The sequence below is a fragment of the Thermothelomyces thermophilus genome, chromosome 3, assembly GCF_000226095.1.
Source record: "Thermothelomyces thermophilus ATCC 42464 chromosome 3, complete sequence".
NCBI classification, from domain to species: Eukaryota; Fungi; Ascomycota; class Sordariomycetes; order Sordariales; family Chaetomiaceae; genus Thermothelomyces; species Thermothelomyces thermophilus.
Genome location: NC_016474.1, coordinates 1,249,217 through 1,261,461, shown reverse-complemented (window position 1 = coordinate 1,261,461; position 12,245 = coordinate 1,249,217). Strand labels below are relative to the sequence as shown.

Sequence of the window (12,245 nt, the reverse complement as noted above, 5' to 3'; positions counted from 1 at the left end):
CCTTTGCAAAATACGACCGGCTTGCCTGGCGCCAAAACAAGCGGACGATTGCTGGTGAGGGAATGGCCAGTCGCGCGTACGCCACGGATGTATTAGTAGGAGCGATGGCAAATTCCGAGAATGCGCGGGGCGCGCAATTTAAGCTACAACAAAAGTGAGGGATAAAGCTTGCAAGGGACACACCAGATCGGCGCTTGCTTGTGACCTTCCGTTTGCGCGTTCTTAGATTGGCCATTTTGCTAGGTACAGACGCGGCCCAGTCTGTGCTGAGGTGTTAACGGAGCCGTTCTTGTCTTTGGATAGAGCCTTATTCTGTAGTGTTAACTCGCCGTTTGAGGCTCCGATGGAATAATGTGGTTCGTGTGATTTGGCTTTTGTCGATCACTGATGTGGCGGCATGACTCGCTGATAGTTGCGGGGAGCCCGATCGGAGCAGACTCGGCAGGCGTCCTGGCCGTGGGTTGTGTCAGCGGCCGAAAGCGCTGGGATGAAGCATCGCGCTAGTCCTTTAGCCAACAAGTTGCGTTTTTGTATGTACATACTGTGTTTGAGGACGCAATCAAGCCGAAACAGAAGGCGTCCACGGGTGTGAGCGGGCTCTGACTGGCGTCGATAACCTTGGAGATCTGACCCTTCTCTATGGCTCGAGTTTTGTAAGTGAAAAGAAAGCGAGTAGTAATTAAAGGTTCCAAGGGTTGTAGGAGAGCAGAGAGCACCGTGCCCATATTCAGACTGTCGGAGGAAGTAGGAAGTCCACTCAACAGTGGCTCAGATTGACATTTTTGGTTGTGCGCCCCACTCAAGCCCCCATCCAACCCAGAAAACTCATGGGCGCAATTATCCCGAATCCAAGCAACCGCTTGTTGATCCTATCGGGCGTCATGCCCCCCCGCCTTTTATACAGTCCTGCGTGCAAGTGCATGCCACAGAGCTGTGTGCAGTTCAGTGTCATGGTAACAGCTTCCTATCTATGCACCACCATGGACGAGTTACTGGCAGCTTTCGGTGATTATCGCCATTCCTCGGAGCTGACCACGCGAGTTCGTGTCTATACTTCACCAGCTCTTTTGCAGTGGACGAAGTTGCTGTCAGCAAGACCGCCACAGTTACACAGCAAGCAATATAGAGGCCCCTCCAGAGGCACGCGGCTCGATTTGATACGTCCTGCTCCGTGCCTTGCCAACTTCCTTATTGGCATGATGGTTTGTCTATCCTCAACGACTCTTCGTTCCGGATGGAAGGAGTACTGTACAGTACTTGACTGGCTTGTATGCTGGTCACCCTGGCTCTCGTCCTTAGATCATGTCCTAAAATGTTCCCTAGGGCGGTACTTCGTATTAGTATGTAATTACCTTAACCAAGGTACCTTAGTATTAATAGCGTACACACGAGTGCAAAGCAGCTACTACAGTCTGCCGTCCGGATGGCCGCCGAGCCGAGCATCTCCTCTGCAACCAAATCGAGGCCCAGAATATCGTCAAAGAGGCAGTTACTGTGTATAAGCCAGTCAACGGTTACCAGTTCCCCACCCTCGTTGCTACACTGATACTCCATCTTGTCTATCCCGTCCGCTACTACCTTAAATCCCGGGTTAATAATCGGAGAGTGCGCGAAACTGTTGGTCGCGGCCCACCTCTCAACTCCGGTCAAGGGCGCACATCTCTCTTTCCCAGGAACCAACGTGGAAGAGTTGCACCATCCCCAGCCCATAGAGACGATAGAGCTCCAGTACCTTACTCAGCGCTAAGTCTCAGAAGATGCTGATTACAAACTCCTTGTGGCAGCTTGTATCCCTTTTCTTCTTGTTGGGGTCACTCTGGTCCACACTGAACATGTTGCCAACATCCAGGAAGAGGCAGCATAGCTTCCGCAAGTGCTTACCGCACTGTATGTGCATACAATTCCAGAGGATGCAAGAACCATTCTTTCTTTCTCTTGGAGTTAGAGAGTTGAAAACTACAAGTCTAGCAGCTCTTCTTCGGCCGGCGTCATGCCGCTCTTACTGTTGGCCCGGCTACCTTGAGTGCTGTAAAAGTCGTCAGAAGCATGCCACTTGCCAGGGTTCAAAATCCTGCCAGATGCTCCTATGAAATTCGTATCCTTTTATATATTCCGTAGTCTTAAAGCCGATACAGATTACGGACTACAGGCACGTAATCTTTGCCACGCCCCGCCTGAAGTTTTAGCACCACCCTACTAGTACTGCCTATCTCCTCCCGACCTGCTTTTTCCGGCTTGCCTCCGCTGTCACATTCATTTAATTATTTACAGCATGTCGGAAGCTATAGAGCTTCCAAACGTATTAGCCACACGTTACCACAGCTGTATAAGGCTATTTAACGCTTTAGCTAGTTCCTTTGTCTATAAATATTAGTCGTTTTGTCTCCTTTGTAGATAGTTTAACAAGGCACTGTCTCCTTCGTATAGCCACCCACTACAAACACTGCTTTCAACGCTCCCGGAGCCTTCACTACGTTCGGCAGTTATAAGCCCGGCGCCTTGACTACTCCTCTGCCAACGCATCTTCAATATTAGTAGTAGCTTCTTCTATTACGAACTCTCTTACCCTGCTTTAATACGCTTTCGATGACACGTCTATTATGTCTGAGATCCTAGTCGAGACTTCTACGTGCCTTATAGGGCCTAGTTCCTAGAACTTGTAGTATATTAAACTGTAGTCGCAGGCTAAATTCGCCGGTATATAGAGATTCGTCGACCCTAATAGTAACTGCGAGCTAGATCTAGAAGTTCTATAGTGCCTAACCTATAAGCAAGCTAGAGATAACCTTATCCTAGCTTCCTAGGAGCAGCTCTAAGAAGGATTGTTACCCTTGATGTCTGTAGATTTGATGCCTTTTAATATAGCTATTATAGCCGAATTCGCGCGATTATAAGACTCCTTTTATAAAGATATCGTATATACTATAGATATTAATAAGTAGATAGGATAGCTATAATGCTAGCTAACGTATACTATAGACCCTAAACTCTACGAAGCTACGAAAGCGTATAGGAAGAAGGATATTAACCTTATTAGGGGGATTATCTAGGCGCTTTACTCTATACTTATACTATCTATTATAACGCTCTATACGATGGTTATAATGTAATATATAGCTAGTCTTAATATAGCCAAGCATTTAAGAGTTAATCTATAGCGCTAGATTTATAACTTTAATATTACCTTCTAATGAGCTATCTAATACGATATCCTAGAAGTATAAGACGTATAAGGACTTTATACCTTTCTTAATACTATCGCTATATATATCTTACTAACCTAGGTAGCGAATAAGAGGATAGAAATTGAGCTTGCCGATAGTATAGGATAGCTACTTCTAGAGCTTAGTACCCTTATTACGATAGCTAAGATCCTAATTAATAATAATGTATAACTTAGAGTCTCTTGGAAGTATAGAATCTTCTTGATAACTTATATACTAATACTTCCTATAGTTTAGAAGAGTGGTAAGGAGAGAGGCAGAGACTTATATAGAGACTCTTATAATGGTTAGCGGCATAATATAAGATGTCCCTATAAGTATCTAAGATATCTATAGGATCTAATAGATTACTATATACTTAAGTAAGCTATCTATAGTAATAAGTAACGCTTGTACCTTTCTAATAAAGAGTATAAGAGGATTTACTAGGAGCTTAATAAGCTAAAGTAGGCTAGACTAAAAAATCAATTTATTGCTAAGTAAGGGGAGTTATCTTATTTTAGGTAGTTAGGGATAGGATACCTTAGCTCCTTTAATATATTAATTATTAGCCTTTAGTTACTTAGTAAGCTTTTAACTTACTATAAGGTATTTAATATAGTTACTCTATAGTATTATCCTTTTTTGGAAAGTACTTTATTAGACTTATATAATATAACCTACTTAGTTAATAATAAGAAGTTCCTTTTACCTAGGATATTTATCAAGGTAGAAGATCCTAAGTTCGTTAAAGTAGGTATAATAACCTTTCTTATCAGTAAGAAGGGTACTTAGGTAATCGAAAACATTTTAGATAGACTATATAGACTATATATTAAGAGCCTAACGCTTAAGAATATTACTATTATTAAAGGATTCCATATTAATATTGTCTTAGAAGCTCTATTACTTGAGGTAGGCACTTAATACTATAGCTTAGATTGCTTACTACGTTTTAGAACACTAGAAAATAACATTATCCTTTGTAAGTTAGAATATAAGTATAATCTTACCTTCCTCGAATATAAGCTACTTTCCTACTACTCGAGCTTCCTAGACTATATCTTAATTAGTAAAGCAGGTATTATAAACATTTGTATATCCTTATAGAACGTATTTACTATATATAGTAGAAGGTCCTAGACGCGAGCATTACCTATTATAAGAGAGGACACTAAGGATCTTTAGCACTTAAGAGCTAGCTACCTCGGACTAGAAGTATTAAAAGCGCTTATTAATAACACTAGAAATGTCTAGATTAAGGGGACAGTATATATTAAATATAAGAGCTATACTTGTACTTACGTAAGCAAGGTCATCTCTAAGAAAATACTACCTAAGTAGAAGTTTATATACCTGTTCCAGCAAGTAGCCTAGGATTCATTTGACTATCCTAAAGCGATTAATAGATCGTAATAGCTATTTATAATTATTAATAAGTATAGTAGGAAGCTCTTCCTTTTCCTCCTAATGACGAAGTCACTAGACTAGATTATAGGAGTTATCTAGAACTTCGAAAGCTAGGTAAGACGCTAATATAGGCTCGCTATCTATAAGATTAAGTAAGATAATAATACTATAACGATTAGTTTAATAAGATATATACTAATATACTATTAGACTTAGGCTATAGAAAGCGGTATTAATCTTAAACTCTTACCTTTATATACCTATAAGCCTAATAGACTAATAGAGCAAGTAGGGTAAAAACTAATCTTACGCTCAATTAAAATACTTAATAATACGAATCTACCTATAAAGCTCTAGTTAGAAAGTGTATAAGTAGTAATATACTTATATATAATAAGCCTAAGCTATACTTATTTATTTAGAACTCCTAACAAAGTACTCTATAGCTAGTTTAAATAGCATTTTTACTAGTATAAACCTAGCTTAATAATTATATTAACTAGTGACTTATATCCAGACTAGAGTAGTATCTTTATATATAGATACTAGGTATATATCTTCTATAAGGATAGGGAGGCTAAGCGATATATAAAGGACTTTAAGGTACTACTATATAGGTAGATAAGGTATCTTATAGGATATCGCGCTTCTAATATCTATTGTGTTTAGATACCTAAGCTCGATAAGGTTATTATAACTTGTAATGTTCGCTTCGATAAGAAGACTTTCTACTATCTAGGTAAAGAGTAGCCGATAGAATCGTCGCTAGTAGTAGCAAGCTAGGAAGTTAATTGATTCGATCTTAGCAAAGATTAGGATACTAACTTTCTCTAGGAAGCGTTATAATAGACCTAATAACCAGTAGAAGACTCTATTATAGTAGCTTAATTACCTCTATTATAAGAGAGTCTAGCGATAGACTAACCTCTCTAATAGGGTTAAGACTTAGGGGTAAGAGAGCTCTCTAATATATAGCCTATAAGCGAGTAATCAGTTCTAGAGACTCTTATAATAGAAATATAAGTAACAGACAAACTTACCGAATAGATAGAGAGCTTTAGAGGACTCTTAACCCCTAAATATACGCCTAAGCCCTCGGTGACTTACCCTGTGCTAGCTAGTAAAGGAGATATCTATTAGGAAGTAGGAGGGTTTAAATTAGGGCCTTCCTAGTCGCTAGCTAGCTAACTAGACGCTAGGGAGAGTAGGGGAGCCGCCGAATCTAGTAGAGGAATGCCTTCTATGGAAGAATCCAGTGCGTATAACGAGTAGACGGAAGAGCTAAAAGCTAGGGACGGTATTACTAATATATTATACCTAGCTAGGCTAGAGGGGTAGAGCGTTAAGCGAAGTCCGGATTAGCTAACGTATTCTCTAGAAGGTAGAAGCGAAGGAGAAGCTATTTAGTAACCTTCTACTAGGAGAGGCAGAGGTAGGAGGAAGGCTTACAAGCCTAAGGACCCTATCTAGTCAAGCAAATGGCTATAAAATAAAGAGAAGGTTAATTACTATTACTCCTTTATCTATATAATTAAGGAACTCTAGTAATAGTTCTATAAGACTTACCTACCTAATTAATAGGAAGCTTACTTAGAGAACTAGAGTATAAGAATAATATATATAGTATTTACTATTACTATACAATAGAAGGATACTATATGCCTTAAAGCAGCCCTAAATAAGCTACGTTAGTATATTAACGATCTTACTTACGTTCTTACTAACTAATAAGACCTATATAACTACCTATTAGAATAATAGTTTAAAGATATGGCTTGCGAGGAAATACGTAACTTGGAGAGCAGGGGAACGTAGAAGATTGTACCGTGTAAGTAGGCGAAAGCGTAACCTATCCCCTTGAAATAAGTCTTTATATATAAGTTTAATAAGGACGGTTTCTTAGAGAAATATAAGGCAAGGATCTATATACAAGGAGATCTATAAGACATTAGCTTAGTAGAAAGTACGTATATAGTTACTCTAGCGGTATAATCGTTCTATATAATAATAGCAATCGCTATATACTTCGACTTAGAAGTTAAGTAGTTTAATATAGTATAAGCGTTCCTTAACGCTAAACGACCGGAAGATGATCTTATCGTCTACGAATTACTAGAAGGATTCAAGTAGCTAGGGAAATACGTAGAGTTACGAAGAGCTCTATGTAGCTTAAGAGACTTACTACTCTTATAGTATAAGGAATTCTATAAAATGCTATTAGATCTAGGTATAGAACTATCGGGCAAAGAGAAGTGCCTTTTCTTAAGCTATAATAAACGAGTTATCCTAATCTTCCATATTAACGACTTCTTAGTCTTCTTCTATAAAAGTAACGCTATAGTGGCTAAGTATATAATAGAAGGAATCAAAGCTCGATATAACGTCTATAAGTAGGGTAATATCGGTTAGTTCCTTGGCATTAGGGTGATTTAAAACCGACCTATATATAAGATATAGTTAGTCCATAACTAATATATTAGAAAGGTAGTAAGAAGATATAGGCTAGATGTGCCTAGTATATATAAGCTAACTCCCTTAAGCTATAAAGAACTTAAGAGGTTCGAAGGGAGCGCTACTAGTATATAGATCAAAGAGTATTAGGAGCTTATTAGATTAATCCTATACTATATGGTTATATTATATCTAGATATTATATACGCCTGTTTAGTACTTTCTTAATATCTAACTAACCTAGGACTAAACCATTTATTAGAGGCGCGGCAAGTAGTAAGATATCTATTTAGGAGCTCTTACCTATTAATCTAATATAGAGGCAAGTAAGTACTGGAAAGTTAGACGCTTATAATCGCTAGAGATACTTTATATATAGACAATCTAAATATACGATATTCGTTATAAGGATATATCTTCTTCCTATTTAGAGGTCCTATTATATAGAAGGTATTACACTAAGATACTATTATAACGTTGAGTACTAAAGTAGAACTTCCAATGCTCTCCTTTATAGTAAGAGAGGCTATAGTACTTAAAAGGCTATTTATAGATATTAATCTTAAGCTTAAGGAACCTTAGAACATCTACTATAATAATTAGTAAACTATTTAACTAATAATAGCTAAAAATAAATATATTAATACTTACCTATAGTATATGGATATCTATAATATATAATTACATTAGGAAGTAACGAAAGGAATATTTAAAGCTATATATTTACTAACTAGTTAGATACTAGTAAATAGGCTTACTAAACGACTTAACTAATAAGCCTTTAAGCATTAAAGGGCTTTCCTTAATCTTTAAGATATTAGTTATAGGCTTATATAACCAGGAGGTAGAAAATAAGTTAAATTCATTAAATAAAATACTACCTAATACTCCTTATCTATTACTATTAACTATTACTAGGATTAATAGCCTTGCCCTTACCTTTATCTTAGCTAGATAACAACATAGCGCCTAATATATCATTAGATATACTAATACAAGCTTTATAAGCCTCCTTAATCTTGCCTAACTAGTAGAAGATATTATATACTAAGCAAGCGATCTTTATAAAACGCGTAAGTTTAGCCTTATTAAGCTTGTACTCCTCTATATCGTCTACACTAGTATATTTTAGGTCACTCTAAAGGACTATATATAACTTCTTAAGATCTTATATATAACTATTAGTAATTTGCCTATACGTTAAAGGTAGAGGTTTAGGATCTAAGGACTTATAGAAGCCTTAGCTTTATCTAATAAAGCCTTTATTAAATCTTTTATTAACCTAATATAAGAAGTAAGACTATTATTATAGTTAATATAAGCATTATAAGAGCTATTAGATATATAGGTAATTAGTATATATCTCCTTATACTTATAAGAACTATAGGTATAATAATAGTAGCAAGAGCTAGTACTAGAATAATTACGATATTTGCTAAAAGAACGTCTTATTAGAGCCGACTATATATACATTCTATAGGGCACCTTATAAAGCTCGCTAGCTTTAATGTTACTATCTTTAGTTAGCTCGAACGATCCTAACGTAACTAGAATACTTATAGTTTAAAAGCTAGTTTAGAAGCTTTAGCACGTTTACACTTTCAAGGGGTTACAAGAGTAAGAGTCGACCTACTAGTAGTAGTAGTATTCGCGATAGGCGTACCTAACAAGTTATCTATTAATTCGAGTATAGGAAGCGTTATCCTATTATTATTATTATAATTAAAACTAGTAATACTATCATAACTATAATTACAATGGCTATATTTGATCTATAGCTTTAAAGGAATCGCTCTACTATACTTGACTCTTTTAGACTTCCGAATATAGAAGGCGGGCCCTCTAAAGGAGCTATCAAGGTAAGAGTAACAAAGGACATAACACTAAGAACAGTATTACTACAAAGCGTAATTAAACGACTACCACGTTTAACTAGGGGGTGTGTCGGAAGCTGTAGAGCTTCTAAACGTATTAGCTACATGTTGCTATAGCTATATAAGGCTGTTTAACGCTTTGGCTAGTTCCTTTGTCTATAAATATTAGTCGTTTTGTCTCCTTTGTAGATAGTTTAATAAGGTACTGTCTCCTTTGTATAGCTACCTACTATAGACACTGCTTTTAACGCTGCCGGAGCTCCCACTGCGTTCGGCACAGCAGCAAGCCACCTATCCCTGGCCCCCCCCCCCCAACCCCCCCAAAAGAAGATTCAAACTTTGCAAGCTTGTTGGGACCTTGTCCTTCATGACAGACGACGGATTGTATTCTTCTTCAAAAATGGAACAGGACACGCCGATCGTCGATCTCGAGAGATGCCTTCTCACTTTTTCCCCCGACCAAGGGTACGAGGCAAGGGGTCGGGACCTCGGAAGCTCGCCCATCACGAGCCCTATGCCAGAACCAGAACCAGCAAACATCTCCCAAGGCTCGTCAAGTGCATAGGACGCGGGAAACCTGTCGTGGTCAAGAGGACCCCGGCAAAAGCAAGCGAGGCACGCGGGAGCGGGAGACGCCCACGGGAGTGTGTGTGGGTAAGGTACATGTGTATGCATCCGGATTTGCATGTTCCTGACCTCAATACATGATTGAGGTACCTACGGCAGGTACCTGGTAGGTAACTGGTAGAGACAACAGATGTCATGTCTTGTGTGTAGTGCACGCAACCGGGTACACTTTGTGACTTTGGCTTTCTATAGTATCTTGTTGTCCGAAACAGGACGGGCGGGTAGCCAATAGGGTAATTCATACCTACCTACCAGGGGGGTAGATATTCTTTGCGGGGAGGGGAGGGTTGCCAATTGACGGCTCGGCTCAACGTACCGACATTCTTCTCTCTTGACGACGTTGCTTGCTGCATGGGCAACGCGGAACGCATGGGGTGCCGGCCAACCTGGCAGCCGACCAATCGTGCCGGGCAATGAAAATGATGCGGGCGGCGGCCGGGAGGTCTCTGCTTTGAATGGTGACGGACTAAAGGGAGTTTTATGGAGCTGGAAGTGCAGGGACCTGAAAGGCTTTGTATCCATCATACAGGTATTCCGTAGCCAGAGCTACAGATTAATACGCTGCAGTATGATCGCAGAAAATCACATCAGGTATTTAGCATCTATGTTTCCCTACCCGCAACCCAATATGTTCTACTGGAGAGAGCGCTGAATAATTAGAGCAACCGGACCGTAGCGGTCCATCTCAAGTCCCACCCTCATCTTCCGCAATCGTAGCAGGGTTCCTCCCGACAGTTATGGCTCTATTAGCTGACCTGCTTGGGGAAGTGGGTTTATCAGAGCGTTTCCCCGGGAGTCACGGGTTTCTTAATATGGCATCGTTTCCCTTCTCACTGCCTTCCAACGGCCGGCCCAAGGTTGCTGAGAGTTTGGGCTGTTATCAACCTCAAACCCTTGCTCATCGCTGGTACTCTGAATCCCGGTAAACCGACGCTGCTCTGACCGGTAAGGAGAGTCAAGGCCCGTCCCGCTGCCCGGGGGATTACCTGGCCCGGACGCGCTGTGCGGCACAATTTCATCTAGGTAGGGGCCACCCCACTCGGCCGGCGGTCCCCCATCCGGAGGACGCGCCTGGTAAGAAGCGGCATGTGAGTCTTGTCCATAAGGTTGGTGGCGGTGATGATGAGATGGCGGATCATGGTGGTAGCTGGTACCGCTGTACCCGCGACCCCCGTCGCTGTTCGTGGGTATAGAGTCTTGTGCCGAGTACTCGGATGGGCTCCGCGTGAGGCCACTGCCACCATCGTAGCCATGAGTTTCCTGCATTCCGGGGCGCTGGGCGGAGGGCGTTTGAGCACACAGAGAGTCACGACGCTGACTTCTTCGCGTCATCAGAGGATACGTAGCCGCCCTAGTAATGCCGCCGGGGTCTTTAACAGCCGCTCGGAGAAAGTTTTCTTTAGCCCTTTCGTCCGCATGAACTCCGTAGATGTCCTTCAGGTACTCGGTGAAGTCCAGATAGGCATCGGCCACTTGTTTGAAGTGCCTGGCCTCGAGCGATACCAATTGAGGGGAACTGGAAGATTGTTCAGCCAGCTGTGGCGAGCCCATCTTGGTGGCTTCGAACTCGGCGAGAGCTAGAGCGGTTCGGCATGCATTACGAATCTGCCGCCCGTTCCACCGGGCGCGAGGGTGTTCGCGCCAGTAGTTGGCAATGAAACCGCCAATCGATACCATATCGGCGTGCAACTCGATGTTCTTTTGCTTCAGACCCTTTTCGATCCTCTGTAAATTCAGGCTGACAACACGTTGTGTGGATACCAGATTCAGGGGCGGATAATACAAGCTGAGGTGGATGCGTGAAGTAAGCGCCTCGTCAAAGTCGCCTACTCGGTTCGTCGTGAGGAACAAGCAGCCCGAGTAATATTCGAGGACGCGAAGGAAGACTGGACAAAGAGGTTCCAGTGAGTTTGAACCCGCTGCTAAGATGGAGGAAATTGAAGAAGAAAACTATAATTACCTGACACGAGACTATTACGGAGGAAATCTGTGGGACTCCTAGCCGACAGAAAAACGTCCGCTTCGTCAAGCAGCAAGATACAGTCCCATCTGCTAGCCAGGGCAAAGCTTCTCTCAAGTGCGGATTCGACATCGCTAGCGGACACGCCGAGATCTCCTTAAAATGACAAAGTGCCGTATCAGTATCCAAACTTCCTTTAATGAACTAATTAGATGTCGGGGCCATTTCGATATCACACTTACCACATGTGATGTGGAACAGCGGTTTGTTGAACTGCTCGGCGACGCACTCTGCCAGGTTGAAGTCTTTAGTATATTAAAGACCAGGTTTATGTGGAAGTACCTTTATACATACCTGCTGTTGAAGTCTTTCCCACTCCCGGAGCTCCGTGCAAAAGGATGACGAGCCCTTGGCCTGTAATGAAATTGTGAGCGCGTGAGAATTGAGCGACTATGACAAATTGAGCATAGAAAATGGACGGTTTGAATGTAACATACCCTTTCCACGTGCGATGTCCGTAGACCCAAAGGTACTAGACTCCTTGTGCCGGAAATGTTGAGAGGCGAGTGACAAGACCATTTCCTTGTGTCCTGGGGGGAGGACCAGCTGATCGAAGGGTGCTCCGCTGCTTTCCGTTCTTGGAGTCTCTCTACTTATGAGATTGGGGTCAGGACTGAGACGAGTCACAGGTGACAGCATTTCAAGGTTGAGTCGAGCTG

General features: G+C 41.3%; 1 protein-coding gene across 1 annotated transcript; it reads right to left on the bottom strand.

Annotated features, from left to right (window-relative positions):
- Positions 1-10,946: 10,946 nt before the first annotated feature.
- On the bottom strand, positions 10,947-11,941 carry MYCTH_2040766 (uncharacterized protein; the record flags this gene model as incomplete). The annotated part of the gene is made up of 4 exons (XM_003662696.1): positions 10,947-11,452; positions 11,563-11,682; positions 11,769-11,816; positions 11,869-11,941. Coding segments are annotated over 4 exons (747 nt in total), but the record flags the coding sequence as incomplete, so codon positions are not given.
- Between the last annotated feature and the right edge of the window lie 304 nt (positions 11,942-12,245).